This window comes from Eptatretus burgeri, chromosome 3 (genome assembly GCF_056783735.1).
Source record: "Eptatretus burgeri isolate ZD-2024b chromosome 3, Ebu_testis_v1, whole genome shotgun sequence".
Taxonomy (NCBI): domain Eukaryota; kingdom Metazoa; phylum Chordata; class Myxini; order Myxiniformes; family Myxinidae; genus Eptatretus; species Eptatretus burgeri.
In genome coordinates, this window is record NC_140963.1 from 113,498,601 (window position 1) to 113,520,395 (window position 21,795).

At 41.9% G+C, this 21,795-nt stretch overlaps 1 protein-coding gene and 1 pseudogene across 1 annotated transcript in view; both read right to left on the reverse strand.

Moving 5' to 3' along the window:
- The window catches only part of LOC147030763 (CD9 antigen-like), a 72,770-nt gene extending 54,168 nt beyond the window's left edge, over nt 1–18,602 (reverse strand). Inside the window, exons 1-2 of the mRNA XM_085875178.1 lie at nt 18,402–18,602; nt 780–879 (exon numbers count right to left, since the gene is read on the reverse strand). Of these exons, the coding sequence (XP_085731304.1) occupies nt 780–879; nt 18,402–18,467 (166 nt within the window). The 5' untranslated portion in view covers nt 18,468–18,602. The remainder of the gene's footprint in view (nt 1–779; nt 880–18,401) is intronic.
- LOC147030764 (uncharacterized) lies at nt 9,264–11,093 on the reverse strand (annotated as a pseudogene).
- Nucleotides 18,603–21,795: the final 3,193 nt, after the last annotated feature.

The window sequence follows — 21,795 nt, forward strand, 5'->3', positions numbered from 1 at the left end:
GAGAATGCACAGATGGAAGAGCGGGCTTATATGCAGCATCTGCAGCCACAGTAAGCCATTTCAAAATAACATTCGCAGCATTGCAGCACATCTCAGTCTACCGGCTCAACTGGTGCACACGGGTGACCTTAGTCACATTTTAAGTTGAATAGTTGAGCCTGGGATATGAGATGCGCTGCAAGGCCTATGGGTTTGATTAGCACATTCAGGTGGCCTTGCTTCGGCAGTTTGACAAAGTTGTCTAATGAAACCACAACATATTTACGCCTCCGCAGCTGAAGGTCAGAAGAGCATGAAGTTTTTGGGTTGTCTGTCTGTGTCCGTTATGGGGGGGGGGAGGGGGTGTTTCCATGAAACTTGTGAACCACTACAGGGATTTAAACCAAACTTGGCACAAGTATGGACTGGAATAAAAAATATGAACAAATTCAATTTGGGGTTCAATGGATCAAAGGTCACGTGCCCTTTGGAAATCATTTTGCAGAACATAACTTGAGTTCAAAGTATACAGTATGATGTTATTTCACTTCCAATCATCTTCATTTTCTCTGTCAAACTCTATATCCATCCATATCTCCTACATCTCTCTCAAATGTGACCTTTAATTGAGATGACATATAACAGTGGACTGACATGAGCAGAGGCTTATACACATTTATTTGTTGTCTTTATTTGCAAGATCCTCCATGAGCCTTCGATCACTGCAAGAAAGAACATTTTTTGAAAAGTAGTACATGAAAATTTTAATCAAAATGTATCGGTGAAATAAATGTACAAACCTGCAAAGAATATTGATGGCATTCCTTCAGCATCAAAAACTTCCTTTAAACCTCCAAAACGAAGCCATAAAGCTACTCCAAGCAACAAGCAACCAGCCAGCTGTGGAGAGAATTGTACAATTTAGCAAGATGAAAGACAAATTGTGTCAACCTTGCAGAAGACATATTTTGTTAAGCCCTATGGACTGAATGGAAAAGCAGATATGACATACATGCTCTCAGTTTGTCAAGTGACCAGAAGGTAAAATATACAATGTCAGGATTACATAAAGATTTCAGAACAAGCCAGAAACTATTTGGAAGATCTGACTGATGGATAGCTCAGGAGGTAGCCCAATTCCCTTTGAGCTGTCGAGTCAGGCTTAAATTCCCAGCATGACTACAAAATGCCCATACTTTGGAGGAGACGTCAACCGGCTATCCCACTTGCTAGGATTCACATGGTGAGTGGCAAAGACCTCATGGCACAAATCAAAAAAAAAAAGTCGACCAGTGTGTTGGTATCTGAACCAAATTAAAAATATCTGCAGCCCTGACCTCCAAGGAGCATAGCATCAGCAGCATAGCTACACCTCCAGAGATGATGCAACCTGGAACAATGTACTGCATACACAATTAATTTGGTAGACTAGCCCCTAACTTGCAATGCAAAACAAAATATTACAATGTAAACTTCCTTGCATTGCCATTAATTACATAAATGTTTATTTAACTCTTAAAATTTTTCAGAATCCGTTTGGTACCCCTTTCTGAGTACTTACCTCATGATACTGTCTAGGATTCAAAGCCAGTCTGCCCTCATATTAGGGATGACAATGGCCTGGATGTACATACACTTGCGTCTAAGCTGTCTTGCCTGGGGTTGAATTCAGACACAGCTATAAAATGGCATCCTGGCGTTTCATCAATGTGTGTGACATTAAACTGGCATCTCATATGCTGGAAATTAGTTGGTAGAAGGTAAGGACCCCACAGCATCCTTTCAAAAGAGTTGGTGACCAATCGATGGCACCATGGCCAAATTCCTGCCATAACTAATGTTGGGAAGACAATGACAAACCACCCAATATAATCCTTGCTCAGGAAGCTGCTTCAGCAGCACCGATGCTCTGTGACAGAGTATGATACATCAGATGAAGAAGAAGAAGAAAAAGTAGACTCCTATTTTGTTGATATCAATCGTCTCCCACTTTCCTTGTAATATGGCTCCTATATCACGTAACATAGTACAGACCTCTCTACAAGCCTTCGGAACTCAAATTTAATGAAGGCACTATCTGTTCAGAAAAGTCGAATCATATATGGTAATGCAGACGATCCCCCTCCCCCCCTCCCCCCCCAAAGAAATGCAACTAGAGTTCATAGAACTACAAAAATGCAGCCAACACTGTGTTGGTTCACCCAACACTGTGGTAGGCTGCAGCGACTGGCTTTGGAAGCCAACTTTGAAATGTGGTTTTTGAAAGAAAGATCATGGCTGGAAGTAAGACCAAGCAGTTTGACTAACTGAACCTCTTCAGAAAGTAGATGGGGAGGGGGTTGGGGGGGGGGGTTAAGAGTCACCAGTCAGTCCTTTCAGAGAGAGATTTGTCAGGATTGAAAGACATATTCAAAGTATTTGAACAGCTTGTGATTTTGTCAAGGTTTGAAGAGGCTGCAGCCTGCCTGTCTGAAGGATAAGGGATGTCACAGCAGAGGGTGGATTCATCAGCAAATAGATAAAGGGGATTTTCCAGAGAATCAGAGGGTCAAATCAATATTTTATGTTTTTAAGTATGGTATTATGCATTTGTGAACCTGAAAATCATACAATAGTGTTACGGATCTGGTCTAAGGGGTGAAAAGGGGGACAGATTAGAATAGCGATTTCATACTACATATGAGCGCAGTGTGGTGTAGTTCCTGTAAGTGATAAAACATGTCAAACACATGTTTCACGGACAGTCCAAGGACAGATATACGATTTATATGGACATCGGTCTGGCATGCTGTCAAATGAGCACACTCCATGGGCTGATGGCAAGCATGTGGAGTTCATTCCTTCACCAACTGTTGTCCGTGCCGCTGAGTCCAGCGAGTGGTTCTTACAGTGCAGCGTCATTGGCCCAAAACAGTAATTGGTGGTTGATGTAATCAGTTTGTGTGGGCCAGTGCAGAGATCCTCGTGGTTGTTGGTGTGCAGCAAGGAAAAGCCCCGTGTGGAACAGTTGTGCCCAACCAAGACCCCAGAAGCTTACCAGGCTTTGGCATATATCTCGCACGTACGATACATTTTAGCGAGCCCCAATAGCTGCAATTGCTAGGAGTTTCTGCGCATGCGTACAGATAGTTTTGGGGTGGATCATATCATTCCAAAAGATCCGCATTATACGATCTGTTAGTCTGAAAAAGAATGATTCCTTCACAGATAATGTGTATGTTTAAATATATATATACATGTAAAATGTTGAGGGCGACCACTAGGTGGAGGAGGTTACGTCGTCTCGCACCAGACTCCCCGGAATTGCAGGCAGTTGCTCTCGGATAATTCCGTGAGCCAGCGGGTCGCTGAACCGACCGTGGAACGCCAATATCTCGAACCGCGTGGTGTAGGGTCTTTTTGTCTGGAACCAATTTACCAAAGTAATCACATGGTCTCAGCTACCGGGGATCCACGCCCTTGGCACGTCTTTCTCGAACCGGGTCACTCTACCGACTGCGGTAGAGTTCCGACTACCAACTCCGGTTCAGGTGCAGTCGAGCGGAGCTGCCAAAGCCGTGCCGGCTAGGATGAGCAGATTAACGGGAACAAAGATCCGAACCATGCTGGACCAATGAAAGAAAGGACGGATATGAACTGGGAACATTTCTAATAATGGTTTATTTACAATAAGAAGGACACAGAGCAAGACTTATCATGGAATATACAAGAAAGAATTCACAATGATCAGAAATAAACACTTAAGCAGTTCTACTTAAGAGACGGCGCAACACACACACACACACACACACACACACACACACACACACACACACACACACACACACACACACCCCAGGTGTTTTATTAGGACGCCCGCAGCCAGGGAGAGACACGAGCTGGGGTCGCGGTTCGGCAGCGTACCTGCATGTTGGAGGGTTGGGGGTGCTCTGTGGTGCGGCACCTGCCAATGACCGTGCAGCCCGGCCCACAGTCACAGGCGTGGGGCTCGTGTCCACGGAGGAACTTGAGAGTAGTTGGAGTCTCAGGGCTGGGGTCAGGGTCGTGGACAGGACCCAGCAAAACTTCCACGAATGCCCCAGACTTTCGCAACGAATGCCCCGTCTCCAATGAACCTCTGACGAACACCCTCGAATGCCCCACGCAGAGCTGAACTCCTTCTGAAGTGAACTGAAACTCAAGACTCCAGCTCAGAACACACAACGCACACCAACCAACTCACTCCTCTAAAGAACTACCCTCAAGACTGAGGATGGTGTCGTCTTTTTATGGACCTCCCCGAACGGGGCAGGGGCTCGGTGGAACGGACGTCACTGTCCGCCATGATTGTACAGAGCCTCCATGGATCCGCCCCTTCTGGGCGGGGTCTCGGCCTTGTTGGGGGGAACCCCCCCCCCTTACGCGCGTTTGCACTCGTCGAGCAAGAGTTACAATGTTGAAAAGGAACGTTTGTGGAAGCGGCAAGGAACGGCTGCAAGATCTTGCCTCGGCAAGTCAGGGTGCGAGTAGACAGCGGATCGTGATGGGGGATGGGGTGGTTGGTGCATGTAAACGTTTAACAACGGACCTAAAAAAACATTGCAACACACACCTTTGATTCTCCCACTAGACAAAAGGAAGGGACCTGTCTTCACATGTACTTAACGGAATAACTGACTTTTCGGACATCTGTATGTTTGAATGCATATATGGTTTCCAGATCCGTAACAATATATATATATATATATATATATATATATATATATATATATATATAAATATATACATATACATATACATATACATACATAAAGCTTTGAAACAGAAGTACAGGTTTGTATGACAAGTACTTTGATGCTGTCATTGCCAACATAGACCAATGCTTCTCAGACAGCTCGGAAGTTTTCTCTTTATTTGTGATCTTTCACCTAATTGTTGCATTGCCGCCTTCCATGCCCGAGTACAAAGAGCATGGCAACCAACAGAGTTAAGTCTAAGCAAGTCATTTCTACCAACAATATGAACCTGAAGAGAGAAAACAGTAGAGGTTGAAAAGAGTGGCAGAAGGTGAAATGACATGGAAAGGATTGTCATGAAGCAAAATATAGTCAGGACTTTTCCCTTTCAAAAAAACATGATGAAAATTCCATTTCAAAAAATTACTTCCATTTCATCTTCTCAGTGGAAAAAAAAGCATTTGCATTGGATAGCATTGCATGTTCACTGACATAAACACACACCAGAGTGTTTAAAAAAAAAACCTGGGGATAAGGAGGGACATTATAATTGGCTCCATCTGTCGGACATCATGCTATCTCCTAAACAGTTGTGCAGAAATTACACCAAACGTTGTAGTTATGATCACCATGTGGCATGAAGGTATCATTTTTGGCCCCACACCCCCTGGGGTAGAGTTAAAAGGTCAAGTACCAAAAAATTTTTTTTGCAATTACGGGCATTTTTAAATGAAACTTTGTATAAATGCAATCAACATTGGCGGTCGCATGAACTATGCAACGGATTTTTGGGATTTGACCGGTTCATGCCTCAGATGGGGTGGAGACGTGGGGGGTCACAGGGTCAAATTGGGGGGGGGGGGATTTCGAGCTCAACATTTGATATTGGGTCATTTCTGGTGGAAGTTTTTGCCATCTTTCAACTTTGCTCTTAGTGGGAAGTGTGGGGATTTGCAATGGTGCACCATAGACTTCCCTCACTCTAGTTACCCTGCGCACCGCAGCATTAAGCAATTGGATCATGTCTGTCTGTAAATAAGAGTTTATGAGGGGACCAACTTAATTTAGATTGAATGTTACATTTTGAACACAAATTGAAAAACAAACCTGCCGGCGCACAGGACTGTCTCCAAATTCGTCCCCATTAGCACATGCGCCGAGAGGAGTGAGGTAATTATTTTTTAATCTGTCTGCTCATCAAATAAAATTGAAAATCATTCAAAACAGGAAACATTGTTTTTAAGGATGTCATAAAGGACACAAACAACAGGCACGAATAACTCACGTAACATGGTAGATGGGGTGGTGAAATAGACCCTGCGTAAATGGCAGTAAACACTGAAATCAATTTATTTATTTGACTTTTACTCTTAATTCTATTTTAATTTAATTATATACCTGAACACTATGGAACACAAATTGCCTCGTCACTTCAAAGAACCTCCAGTTTTGCAGTACTGGAACATGTTAAATAGGGTGGTGTATGAGGGTGCTTCAATCGCGCTAAACTTCTGGAATTTTTTTAAACCATCTTTAAAATCATTATTTTATGGCACTCATCTGTATTTCAAGCCTGGTGTTGGCTTAACAGTTGAGGTGGCTGGCTTAAGATGTTAGGGTCTGAATTTGAGCACCTTGAACCGTTAAATAAGACCAGGTGGGTTGACTCAGCCTGTCATCCTTGAGGTTGGCAAAATGAGAACCAGCTTACTAGAAACAGGAGGCACTGCATCAGAGGCACAGCCACAGACTGCCTACTAAATAATAGAAATGCGTATTTTATTTCGATGATTTTTCACTGTAAAAAAAGTTTTTCCAAAGGTTCACGCATACACATGTGATGACTGACATCTTGTTTTCACAGGTGATAGTATTTTTAGATCCTCGTGGAGGATCTCTCAATCTTACTCACGTTGTTGTTCTTCATGTTCTTCTTGTGGACTTTTTTGTTTCACAGCCTACAGTTTTCATCGAAACTTCCTGAAACTTGGCATATATATGTAAAAATACCCTGCGCAGACAGTAACCATCTCCGATTTTGAAAATTCCTCCGAGAAAAAAAAGTTATGATGTCAAAATATCTCCGCTAATGAAAATCGCCTAAAAATTATCTCCGAAACTAGGCAAGCTTTTTGAATTCTGTTTGCGGGAATTGAACAGGGCATTAGCAGAGATGAATTACCGCACATATGATACATCACTATGACGTCATATCAATTTTTATGACGTCATTCCTATTTTTTGTTTCACAACCCAGAGTTTTCATCGGATCTTCGTGAAACTTGCCATGTATATGCAGAAAGCCCACGTGCAGGCAGTAACCATCCCGATTTTGGAAATTATTCCGAGAAAAAAAAGTTGACGTCATAATATCGCCGCTAATGTAAATCGCCTATACCATTATCTCCGAAACTCGGCAAGCTGTTTGAATTTTGTTTGCGGGAATCAAGCCGGGCATTAGCACAGATAATTTATCGCAAACCTGATACATCACAATGACGTCATATTCGTTTTTATGACGTCATCATTAAGAGGACGAGGATCTTAGCTCATTTGAGCTTGTTAGGTCCTATTTTCATCAAATTTTCAACAAAGTGGGGTGACTCTCAAATCAAATTTCACTTTAGTCTCTTTAGAGAGTGTTCGATGGAATTTTTTTTTGGTATTTAGTGCCAGTAATTGAGATCAACATTCATAGCGATGTTCATCTGATGCAGCTGAGATTGATGTGAATGGAGCATTTGGCTGTGCTTGCTTTCTAAGTACAGACGGTATTCCTTGTGGATTTTTTAAAAACTTTTTTCCGAATTAAACTGAGAAAACAAAGTCTGTGGAGAATCGCGCACACACACAAAAAAAAGAATAAATAAATAGAATAAAAAAGGCAAAATATCGTGAACATGATATTTGTAATTTTACCTAATCTTGACCTCTACTATAAAAGGAGCAGTGCATACGAGTTCTACCCATTGGTTCGACAGCTCGCCTGACTCCACCCACAATTTCTCAACTACGGCCACCAATTTAGGAACCCTTTAGAATGTACCCATTAGAACACTTCAAGACCCTCAGCCAGGAGCATCAAACCCATGTGAACGAGGTACCAATGTTGCACCACATGGGATGTTAGTACCCACATCACTCACTCTCAAAATGACCATCTGCCAGGATCTGGTAGGTGGGTGTGGCCCCCAGGGCCTTTATAGTGACCCCTGAAAAAGGGTCTAGATCATGTATTCTAGGTACCGGCTGAAACCAATTCAGAATCGTGCGTTATGATTCCACGAATATGAAGTAACACGTGACAGACGTTTTGAGTGGTGGAAACCCCCCGGCAGACGCCCTTAAAAGGGACCCTGAAAAAGGGTCGAGATCATGTTTTCTAGGTACCGGCTGAAACCAATTCAGAATCATAGTCTGGGTTCCCCTGAGTACGAAATGACCCACGACAGACGTTTTGAGTGGTGGAAACCCCCCGGCAGACGCCCTTAAAGGAACCACTTTTGTGACCCCTGAAAAGGGGTCTAGATCATGTATTCTAGGTACCGGTTGAAACCAATTCAGAATCATAGTCTGGGTTTCCCTGAGTAGGAAATGACCCAGGACAGACGTTTTGAGTGCTGGACACCCCCTGGCAGACGCCCACCCCTGAGCAGGTGCTCAAGATCACTATATTGTACCAATTGAGAATCGTTGGGGTGACACGAAATGTCCCATGGCAGACATTTTCGGTAGGAGAACCACTCAGGTAATCAAAAGACATAGCACATCATCTCCAGTCAACTATCAATTCAGGATATAATCATTGCAAATCGACTGCATTCTGTAACTGTCTGCTGCCAGTTAAAGGGGCACACCCGCGAAATAAAAAAAATACTCAAACCACTGAATAGCAATAACACCTCGTACCCTATCGAAGTAAATTAGCAGAAATATTCGACGAAATATTGTGGATTTTGAATGAATTCCATATTAGTTTTTTGTAAACAATTACGATTACTTGAGAATGTGCAACTTTATGGGTGTATGGGCTATTTATATCTTTGCTGTAACTGTTTATGACAACTCTGAAGTCATGCAAATACACGAAGCTTTGTCTAAACCGCTTTCTACTGCGCTGGTCTCATCACATATAACACGCTAGTCTCTCTGTCGTCAACACTCACTCACAGTCCACTACTGTCTCTGTAAACTCTCACTTATAATACATAGCTCACTGCTTTTTCTCTATCAACTCTCACTTATAATGCATAGCTCACTGCTGTCTGTCTATCAACTCTCACTTATAATACCATAGCTCACTGCTGTATCTATCAACTTATAATACAGCACAGTGCTGTCTCTACTTTCACATAGGATACATAGCGTGCTGCTGTTTCTGTCAACTCTCACTTATAATGCATAGCACACTGCTATCTCTGTTAACAATGACATAATATGTAGCACACTGCTGTATCTGTTAACTCTCGCTGCACTGCCTCTGTAAATTCTCGGTTATTGCAAACTATCGTCGAATCAATCTGTCTCGCTATTTTCCTCGCTCCATGGCTCAGTGTCGGTGTCGTCTTCCGAAACATCGTTATCTTCAGTACAGTGGAATCTCCCGTTCTTCTCCGACAAAACTTCGCCGGTTTCTTTCATCAAGTATATTGGGCTGATGTTCTGTTTGCTCGTTCTCAATCGGCGCTTGATTTTGGTAGCATATTCCAACCATTGCGTGCAGCGTGTTCTTCCCGTCCAACGTTTCAATATTGATGTCATAGTTGTCCCACGCGAGCCCTGTTCCAAGGTCAGCTTTCAATGACAGGCCGTCAGGAGTATCGCGGTTTTCTTCTGATGCGGAATACGCCATCTCTGTTTCCAGTCGTTTCACCTCATCATAGCTTATTGAATGACCGTGACGATTTAGCATATGAAGCACCAGTTTTGATCCTGTTAGTGTTCCTAGCCCGAGACCGAGGATGGTCTGTTTCCAAGGACGAATCGAGCCTTTGGAAGTATTATACACCGCATCAGAGGACATCGCTAACACTTTTCGTTCTGCTCACGTAGCCCGCAGATCATGGTTTTGAAGAACAAAGGGATGGATTCCGGTATCTCCGCTGAACAGGTTTTCAATGTGTGTAGTGTCGTGGGTGTAGGCGTTTTACATGTTGGCATCGACAGGATTAGGGATCGTAGATATAGAGCAGTTGCGCGAATCCTGTCGTGATGTTCCAATTTCTCGCGATCTTCGTGGAAGCTGACTCGCGCATCATTGTCAGACATTGCCGAGTTGTACATAAAATTACCCTGACGCTTGTCGTAGAGAGAGATAGATAATCTCGCACTGAATCGGTCTTTGATTTTGCTCATTAACGTCTGAACTGAGTAATTCTCAATGCCTACATCACCGCCACAGCCAATGTATTCCGCACGATATAGCTCGATTAACGTACTGGCCAACATTGCTCGACAATTTCCGATCACTTCCGTCTCAATCAACCCTGTCATAGTTTCGAACATTTCCGCATGAAGCTTCCGACCAGTACGTGGGGTGGCAGATTGTTCAACAGATTGGTCCGCTTCCTTGAATAACAATCGACGACACAACTTGTGGTATTGCGCCTCCTTTGCTGTAATATCTTCCTCGAACCACTGATTTCACTCGTTCGTTGTTGCTTAGTGGAGCTGCAGCAAAGATTGCGTCACAACCATCTGCTGTTAAACATTCGGACAGTTTCTCATCTACACCGTTCCATTTCTTTCTCACAGAATAAACATGTCCCGTTCAGTAATCCTTTTTCGTCAGTCGCAAGTAGGAAAGTTCGTTGTCGCGTCGTGGGAAATTTCGCCGTTGGCTCATGAACTGATGGACCAGAAGATGACCGACGCTTGACAGCAGTGAATGTTCTGTAACACTGTGTATGTATGGTACACCGCTTCGCTTTCATCAACTCGTGTCAAAATTTCAGATGTAGCATCGCTGTAGCGGTCGGATGACATCTGCCTTCGAATTTCAGCCACCTTTTTTATGGAACCCCATAACTTGGAATCAAATGGTTTTAACGGAACCGTTCCGCTGGTCACACATATGATACACACACTGGGAGCTGGTATCACCATTTCGGCTTGATCCGTTTCCTCCATATCGATACTCTGGAAAATCATCACAATTTTCAATGTATTGGTAAATTCTCAAAAACATAGTAAATTTATTTCAAAGTCGAGACGGCGCGGAGGATTTTGCAAAGGTGTCATTTCTAACAAAGTATATATCATAATACTTATATGTTCTGAATAGGCAATACAATAGTTTACAAATAAATCATTACGAAGCATTAATCGCCTGGTGCGTGCTTTTCTAGTGCGTCTCGTGCGATGAGGTCATAATTCTGCTGTCTACTCTCCATATGATTAAAATTATCCCGCACGACACAAAATGCAGACCGGCGTGTACATCATGCATACGTAATCATTATATCAAAATATGAATATAAATAAAACACGTTCATAATGAACGGTTTTTCAGTATACATTGTATACACGCTGTATCCAGAAACAACTCACACGTGTTTCTTACGTGGGATGCCAATCCGTAACAGTACATAGTATCGTAAATTCATTAAATCGTCATTTATACGCAATAATGGAAATTAAAATATTGACAAATAGGTAATACTTACTGTATCCGTATGATGCTTGAAATGATAAATTATATGGCAAAGTTCCATATTGTTGGAAGAATTTCGTCCGAAAACAAGATTCAATGCTACTACTCATACTATATCAATGCGACGAAGGCCGCGTGGCCGCCAAAACTGAGAAAATACCACGCTCTGACCTTCATTTTCAAGGCGTGGGCATGCCGTTAAAGGCCGGGTGGAGGCCAAGGTCACAGTCGTATTTTTAGAAACGTGCCACTTTCAGTTGCCAAGCAACGACATGCAACGAGCACGGCGAGGTGTCCACAATCAAGGCCGAACTGCAGTCTCCTAAACCCGGTCTTTAATCAAAGACACACCAACTGGACTTTGCTTGTTTAAACAAACATCTGTCGGCACTTTTAGGTGTAGGAAACAGTTTTAGCAATATAGACTTGGTTTCACAGGAGCGGATCAATGATTTACGTGACGGGGTGCTGGCAAAAAAGGCACCTCAACTCCCCCATGACGTCAGGGGTCACACTAAGTGGTTCCTTTAAGGGCATCTGCCGGGGTTTTTTCCACCACTCAAAACGTCTGTCATGGGTCATTTCGTACTCAGGGAAACCCAGACTATAATTCTGAATTGGTATCAGCCGGTACCGAGAATACATGATCTAGACCCCTTTTCAGGGGTCACAAAAGTGGTTCCTTTAAGGGCGTCTGCCGGGGGGTTTCCACCACTCAAAACGTCTGTCACGTGTCACTTCATATTCGTGGAATCATAACGCACGATTCTGAATTGGTTTCAGCCGGTACCTAGAATACATGATCCAGACCCTTTTTCAGGGGTCACTATAAAGGCCCTGGGGGCCACACCCACCTACCAGATCCCGGCAGACGGTCAGTTTGAGAGTGAGTGATGTGGGTCCCAACATCCCATGGGGTGCAACATTGGTACCTCGTTAACATGAGTTTGATGCCCCTGGCTCCCGGTATATTCAGACCTTTCGCATTTACCCTTTATAAACCTCTCTTAAGTAGCAACATACTGCGGAGGTTACGCAGGTTTTCTATTATGTCTGACTATTTTCTTTTTAAATTGTGATGGGATTCTGTGAAGTCAGTGATAGCATGATGGGGGGACAGAAAGCGCTAGTTACATATTCCACTGTTTTGACGTGGGAATGCCCATTTTCTTTGAAGAGTGGGAGGATTGTGAGAGTAAAGATGGGAAAGCTTTGGGAGGGGGGGATGAGGCTTTGGTGTTGCAGTGACGAGGGGGGGGGGGGAGAGCAAAGGTGTGACAGAGTTGGGAGGGGAGGCTGAGACTTTTTTGGTGAAGAGTTAAAATCTACTATAACAACCTTTTTTTCCGTGTCAAGTCATCGATTTCATGAATTGCGTTTGTTTCACTGGATCTACAAATATGCCTGAAGATGTGGTCTGGAACAACTTCCACTGAATGGATGCCGACTTACTTTCTGGGAAATACCACAATGAGGCATGTTTTCCCTGATTTTTGCCTCTCTTGCCAAGATAGTTGCATCACTTCCCGTCTCAAATGCATAGCTTAAGAGAGATGATTGCTTTTGACAGTTTTCAAAGGACCAACTCAAACAGGCTGAATGGCTCGATTTTGTCAGCCATTCTTCAGATGTGCTTTCATGGTCCAGTACCTGATTCTAAAGAAACTGTTATGCTTTCATGACTGAAAAATAAAAATTGAAGGAAGCTGCCAAACAAAACTACATTCAGGTGAACCAAGAATCTGATGCAGGTCATTCAAAGAATATGGCTCCCACATAAATACAGGATGCCAGTCCCACAATGTACTTGACAGAGCCTGAAATCTCACCAAAAATAAAAATAAAAAATAAAAAAAAGAGTAAATTTGCTGTAAAAAGAAATATTTGGAAGGAAAGGACGATTTTGATGAGGACTCTGATTGCTCTCGTAGTTGTTGTCATACATATACATACATACATTATATGTCTGTCTAGCTGGCTGGCTCGCGCATGCTCTGTCTGTCTGTGTCTGGCTCTCTCTCACCATGGTTATTTGCTGTAAAAGCGCTTTGGTAGAACAATGAATTTTGACTTTGTACGACTGAAAATGTTGTGTTTATTCCCCTTTAATTGCTTTGGGTAGAGGATTTCGCCTTGAGAAACGAGGTACTCGCAAACCATACTGTCAGTGGTAGTTCCTGACCTCTTCAAATTATTCGCAAGCATGTTACAAAAAAAAAGTCAGCGAGAAGCTGAGGCTATGCTTCAGTTCACTCATTGAGTCAGTGATAAAAGTCAGTAGACTACCTACTATTTGTGCTGACATTACCTTTCCAGGGAGACCATTCTATAGATCCACTACTCGCTGATGATCTGGTCGTAGTTCATGAACTGGTCATCATTTGCGTTACAGGGTCAAAATATTCAATTTTTCAGTTTTCTCTGTGTTGATAGACATCACCAAGCTACATGCACTTGTGTGAAATTTTTTTTTAGCAAAAACCACTAATTAACGGCAAACATGGTATTTTTAATTATGAACTATAATGGATCATGCATTACAAGGAAAACACATTTTTGCGTTTATCTCGAATTCACCCTTTCTGAGTAAATTGAATGTGGATCAGTTATCCTTTGGCCGTTTTGGACAATTCAAGTGCCAAATTAATCCTGAGAATCTGCAAGATTCATAACTATGTAAAGATATTTACTAGATCTCTTTTAGGAGTTTGTACATATTGGTCAGGGTTTGCTGAATAATAACGAGTTGAATAATCAATTTTGCATCATGCAACAGCAAGTCCCAAGTGTTACTCACCTAAAAAAATAACAAAATAGATTGGATTAAAGCTTATTGATTGAAATAAATTCAGTTTATTCCAAATTTGACACCACATCCGCCGCTTCTGCCACATCCACCACCTCCGCCTGTTTACTCCACCCCTGACTTGTATCACTTATTTGCCTGTTACACAAAAACTATTGCATATTTTTTATTTCTGACTTTTCCACATTAAACAAAGACAAAATTACCTTTCTTCTCATACTAAGATATCTAGATATCTGTGGTTTTTCTGGTCTGTAGTCAAAGTGGAAAGTCGATGTTTTGAAAAACATGTAACAACTCCGCCTTTTTAGGGTGACCAGTTCATGAACTACAACCATCTACACTTTCCTGAATCTGAGCACCCCCTATCTATCGACAATAGCTCCAATATTTTTGCAATCTGCTCTCAACCCAACTGTAACAAGGAGCAGATTCTCAAGGTCCCCCACCTTTTGGGTGGTATGAGCAATAGATCTGTGTAATATGAAAGCTAAATCTTGAATGTTTTTTTGAAATATCACACACACAAGCCAAGTTACCGAGATTGTTGGTATGGCAACATAATTCAGCCAATCACAGCAGTGATATAATGTCATAAGGAATAGATATTGTATCGGCAATATGAAAACTATACATTCAATGGTTTTTGAAATATTGTGAACACAAAAGTATATGGGCAGATGATCTGTCGGTCGGACAGAGCTCATTTTAATGCCCTCCATCTCCGACCTCGTCGGAAGGGCGGGGGACAATAACAGTCCAGGTACTGAACCCTGAGGTATCCCACAACTTACAACCTCCCACTCACAAACACTCCTTGCTACCCATCACCAGGCCACTTTTCAATTCAGTTGCAGTTAGCTACTCTACTAGCCCTTCCACAAACCCTCACCTGAGCTAACCACCTTATATGTGGTGCCTTATTAAATACCTTCTGAAAGTCCAAATATAATACATCAATTGCACTTCCCTCATCCACCCAATCAGAAACTGCTTCATAAAACACCAATAAATGTGATAAATAAGGTCTCCTTCTCGCAAATACATGTTGACCGCCTCATAAATTTAAATTTATTGAGGTGGTTCCCCATCTGATCCTCAATTAACATCTGCCACATGTTCACAACAACCGAAGTAAAACTTCTGTCGGTCCTATCTGAAATAACGCCGTTACATTTGCTACTCTCCAGTCCTCTGGTACCTGCGCTGACTCCAATAAGGTGTTAATGATGTCGGCTAACATCACGCTTATCTGCTCTGCCACCTCTCTCAACATTCTTGGATGCATACTTTCAGGCCCTGGAGCATTATCTTCCCGAGTTGTTTCAATTATATATATATATATATATATATCATTCCTTTATTATATTGTAAGATTGGATGGATCAAACAAACCAAACTGACAGTGTGCTTAATGTCTAAAACATATTTTTTCAGCTTCCTCCAGCATGTGGTTGGAATGGGCTTGCGAGTATAAATGCCACTTGCGAGTTGAGCATATCTTTTCGCCCAAAGAAATGCGTGTGAAGTGAATTGCATGAAATGTTCCCTCCGAGACCAAATCTGATGATATTTTCCAAGCTGGTCGAGAGCATCGTGCAAGCTCTGGTTGAAAGAACCTTTTTGTGTACAAGTCACACACACAATCACTTTGATCATTCAGCATGCGTCTGATACCTACCTTTAAGCTGTCTTCTGCGTTTGATTCCTGACCCACCTCCCCTCCCCTTACTATAAATTGTCGGATTTGTGCTTCACAAACAGGGCGTTGCATTACAAAAGCGCACCATCCCTGAGATGTCAAGCTGGTTATCCCATGTGCTAGCATTGGCTGATAAACATCACACTGCATTTTTCACAAATTCAAAATTGATGCGCAAGGCCAATCGGCTCCCATTGGACGTCAGGACTGGACAGCCGCTTCATGAAAGACTTGGGCCAAAAACTTTCCCGCCAACCACACCAAAATGTGGGAATAATTGGGGCCGTTAAAGTAGTCTATATATATATATATATATATATATATATATATATATATATATATATATATATATATATATATATATATATATATATATATTCTTGAAACGTAATGGCTTAACTACTTGTACGAGAAGCATTCCATTTAATTCTTACAATTAAGGGAGTGCAAGCATAGACAGGCATATATGAATGTGTGCAAAACTAAAGAGATGGTTTTGGACTTTAGGAAAGGTCACAATAATAAATTGTGAAAAGGTGGACATTTTTAACAAATTCAAATACCAGGGCACTCTTATTGATAACAAGCTAAGTTTTTATGAAAATACCAATTCTGTGTACAAGAAATCAATGCAAAGATTGCATCTTCTCAGGAAATTGAATTCATTTGATGTTAAATAATTCCTGACTGATCAGCAGTTTGTCATTCAATTTGTTTTCTTGGTATAGTTATCTAAGTATGTGGAATAAGTCAAAAACTGAGAAAGGTCATTGATCTGTCATTTAAAGTGGATGGCCCTTCAACCAGCATGGAGTCTCTATATGTGCGAGCATTGAAAAGGGAAGACTATACATGGATGTACCAATGAAAGCAAATTCTTGAATGGACTTTTTGAAAAACTGCCGTCAGGGGGACGCTTTCGTGCCAAGCCGATGAAGAATAACATTTTAAAAAAGTTATTGTACCATGTGCAATTCAAACTGTTAGCCATTTTGCTGTTTAGTCAATCTTCAATATTTTTTACCTCCACCACTGAAGGTGAAAGAGGTTATGTTTTCACCCCTTTCTGTCTGTCTGTCAACAGGATCTCAAAAAGTTATGGACGGATTCGGATGACATTTTGTGGACAGGTTGAGTGTGTGACAAGGACGAACCGATTCGATTTTGGTGAAGATCCAGATCGAATTTTTTCAGTGATTCTTCACAATTGAGAAATGGGGCACAAATCCATATATAGCATATCTCAAAAACTTTATTTGGCCCCGATATGTTCTCATGAATGAGGCATTGCGTGGTGGAGGTCTGCACTCTACCGAGTGCCCTTCGAGTTAACCTCCGCCATTGAAGATCGGAGGTTACCGTTTTCACCCCTTTGTTTGTTTGTGAACAGTATTACGGAAAAACTCGACAGATTTCGACGAAACTTGGTGGGGGGATTAGGTATGGTCCAAGGATCATGCCATTAGATTTTGGACTTGGTCCAAAATCCAATATGGCCACTATGGCGGCCATTTTGGAAAAAAATATTTGAATTTTTTTTTTTTGCATTTCTACATGTTTTAAGTGATTTCCAACCCCCCCCCCCCACCAAAATAAAATGTTAGAGAAAAAAAAATTTTGCAACTTTTTTTTCAACAAAAATTCGATTTTTTTTTTTTTTTTTGCATTTCTACATGTTATAAGTGATTTCCAACAAAAAACATGCCAAAATTATAATTGCGGCTGATTTTGGAACTTCATATGGATATACCCACGTAAAATCAATTTCTGTCTCAAGGAATCTCGTTATGACGAATGAATTGAGTATGTAAAAGTTAAAAGTAAAAGGGAAAGTTGCAAACTATAACTCTGTGGGCACTGTTGACGTCAAATTGAATGAATAGGATATCAGGTTCACTTGAGTGACCTTGCAGTATTGGCGGCGGAGGTTTTGCACTCTAGAGTGCTCCCCCTCGAGTTTACCCCGTTTTTTTTATTCCTCTTCATGTTTTGTTTTGCTTTTTTTTATTAATATTTATATTTTCATGATGTTCGAACTTACGGTCCTGTATCCCTGGATACAGCACAACAAAGATTATTCTTTAATATTCTACCCCGGGTGGTCCGACTGCGCATGCGCAATTCCGACACGAACTCGAGGCTGTTGGTCCGTGTACATCTTGTTATCGGAGCTATTGTTCAAGAATTGGAATATTCATCGTCATTCGGACCACAAATTGTGGGGGGAAAAAAAACACACGCAGAACATACCGATCATGGGATTCTTTGTCTCGTTCACATGACAACCACTTGTTCAACCACCGCAGTCGTAATTGAGACCAAATAACTCATCTACAGATTTATGAATTTAAAAGATCGTTCAAATGATATTAAAAATGTTTTTTTTTAAACACAACACTTTAGGGGGATAAAACGTGAGTGATACAAAAATAAAACTCGTTTGTATTTAACGGTCGCAAGCTAATCCATCGCTCGTGCCGGAGGAAAACTGAAGGAAATAAACAATAGCAAGAAGCAACAGGGCGTAAATTCATCGCATATCCTCACCCATAAGATGAAGTTGAAGACGATTAAGAGCACCTTGACTAATTTTAAACACCCGGTGAGCCCCATAACGGACAATGCCTCTGAGCCTGCTCCGTGAAGTTCCTGAAAAGCTTCCCGACGATAAAGGCGCGCGCTGATTGGTAAGAACTTGTCACGTGACTGTTGTGATGCTGGGCGTGCTCCAAATCAAGAGGACCGAGGTTTCTCCGTCGCGACCCACAAAAAACAAACAATTAATCACGAACATTCGAACCCCCACATCTGGGAACTGTACTCTTATCTAGTTGGCAGTTTGTGCGGAAGGTGGAACACCACAGCTTTTTAACCACAGGTTTGGTCACCACAGCTTTTTTTTACCCACCGGTTTTGTCACCACTGTTTTGGTCGCCACAGTTGTTTTTTTTTCACCACAGGTTTGGTCACCACTGTTTTGGTCACCACAGTTTTTTTTACCACAGGTTTGGTCACCACAATTTTTTTTAACTAGCTTTTTTTCACCACAGTTTTTTTACTCACAGGTTTGGTCACCACTGTTTGGGTCGCCAGTTTTTACCACACTTTTTGTCACCACTGTTTTGGTCACCAAAGTTTTTTTTTTACCACAGGTTTGGTCACCTCTTCTTTAACCAGCTTTTATAACCACATGTTTGGTCACCACAGTTTTTTTTACCACAGGTTTGGTCACTGTTTTTGTCGCCACAGGTTTGGTCACTGTTTTTGTCGCCACAGGTTTGTTCACCACTGTTTTTGTTGCCATAAGTTTGGTCACCACTGTTTTTTTTTTTCCACAGGTTTGGTCACCACTGTTTTGGTCGGCAGTTTTTATCCCCCACCGTGTGGCAGAAGGGGGTTATTGTTGTCACCCGGGTCGTCCGTCCGTCCGTCTGGGCGTCAACATTTATGGCTGTGAGTGCGATAACTCATAAACTGTTCGCCATATCGATTTGAAATTTGGGTCACACATGTACCACCTGAAAAGGAAGAACCCTATTGATTTTGGGCATGGCCGGATCCAAGATGGCCGACTGGGGCGGCCATCTTGAAAAAAATGTTTTTTGTAATAAATGGAAAAACGCTTATCTGATTTCAATTATTTTTCAATTGCAGGCGATTTCCCCATCTCTGATGGTATATTTTCACCACTGTTTTGGTCACCACAGTTTTTTTAACCACAGGTTTGGTCACCACTGTTTTTGTCGCCATAAGTTTGGTCACCACTGTTTTTTTTTCCACAGGTTTGGTTATCAATGTTTTGGTCGCCAGTTTTTTTCACCACTGTTTTTTTTTTAACCACAGGTTTGGTCACCGCAGTTTTTTACCACTGTTTTGGTCACCACAGGTTTGGTCACCACAATTTAACCAGCTTTTTCACCATAGGTTTGGTCACCACAATTTTACCCACAGGTTTGGTCACCACAGGTTTGGTCACCACAATTTCTTTTTACCACATGTTTGGTCACCACAGTTTTTCTTACCACAGGTTTAGTCACCACAGTTTTTTACCACAGGTTGGGTCACCACTGTTTTTTACCACAGGTCTGGTCACCACTGTTTTGGTCGCCAGTTTTTTTTTTACCACAGGTTTGGTCACCACTGTTTTGGTCACCACTGTTTTTGTCGCCATAAGTTTGGTCACCACAGTTTTTTACCACAGGTTTGGTCACCACAGTTTTGTTTGGTCACCACAGTTTTTTACCACAGGTTTGGTTACCACTGTTTTGGTCCCCACAGTTTTTTATCACAGTTTTTTTAACCACAGATTTGGTCACCACAGTTTTTTTACCACAGGTTTGGTTACCACTGTTTTAGTCTCCACAATTTTTTTTCACCCCTGTTTTGGTCACCATAGCTGAGGAAGGACATAACTCGTGTAGAGAGGGTTGAGCGTGCATTGACGAGATTGATTCCCAGGGCAAGGGAGATGAAGCTATGAGAGGCAGACGAAGGGGACAAGACTTCTTACATTAATAAGATGGCGATTATATTACCAGAAGATCTGATTGAGATGTAAAAGATAATGAAGGTTTTAGACATGATAAGTATGTACAGAAGTTGTTTTGTTTTCAGTAGAAAGGACCGTGTCAGGACCAGGAGTCACAGTATTAGAGTAAAGAAGAGGAGAGTTCCGCTCAGACGGTAGTCGGGCAGCCATGGGTCTTTCGCTCTGAGTAGTACAATGCATGGCATCGTTTCTCTGGAAAGTTAGTGTCAACAGAAACAGTAGGGAGATGTAAATTTGAGGTTGACAGCTACCTAGAAGCATCGGCGATAAAAGGGCACCTGCTTATTAGCAGGAATGATAGAACATGGATATAATTGGCACTGACAAGTAGCTGCGCATGAGGTAAGAAGGGTTGGTGATCGTACACTTGCACAACCTCGAGCCATACCGATGTCGGCGCAACAGTCCCAATTTGACATTATGTGTCGACCGCTTCCCGACCGACTGCTGAAATGTCCCACTTTTCGAGTTAAATGGACAAAAGATGAGATCGAGCGAAATTTCGATTTGTCCCCCCCCCCCCCCATGTCACTCATGAGTGACTCACTCACTCAGATCCAGCAGTGACACTCGTGTGACTGCCACTCACTTCCACAACCAAAACGGATTTTTACAGGATTTCAGGCTCCTAATAGAGCTAGATACTCACGACTACATGCAGACGAATACAAGAGACACACCACATTACCACATTAGACCGTCAGACGAATATTTGACAAAATGGATATGCTAGAAGGAAACTGTCAGGAAAGGAAAACTGGCCACAATGTCTTGTCACCCCTTTATAAAAATTGATGTTGCCTTTTATAATATTAGCTGACAACGGTTCCACAAGTTATAACACATACATGAGCAGCACTCTTTTACTCTATTACACATTTACATTTCACAAAAGCCTTAAGCATCCAGTCGATCCGTTTGTCCGCTATCATTGTCATTACGGAGAATAATTTTGCGTCATATCTGTGCGATATTTTCCGTAGCACAGAAACACTCAATCTGAAAAGGAAAAAGGAAATTAATTAACGCTGTGCACAAAGGCAATGTTGCAATTTTTACAATGGGTGACAAGACATTGTGGTCAACCTGTAGAATGGCAGTCGGTAGAGTACATACCTCCACCAAGCTGAACAGTTTATGTTTTGTATCCCACTGATAGGTCGGATCTGCTGACCTGAACCAAAAGCGAATCAGTTTGTTGTTGTCACACACCCAACTGTCCACCAAGTTTTGTCATAATCCATCCATAACTTTTTGAGATATCATGCTATATATCGTGTTTGGCCCTATCTCTCAATGGTGAAGAATCACTTTAAATAATTGGAATATCGAGATCTTCACTAAAATCTCATCATTTTGGCCCTGTCAACCACCAAATTTCGTCCGAATTTG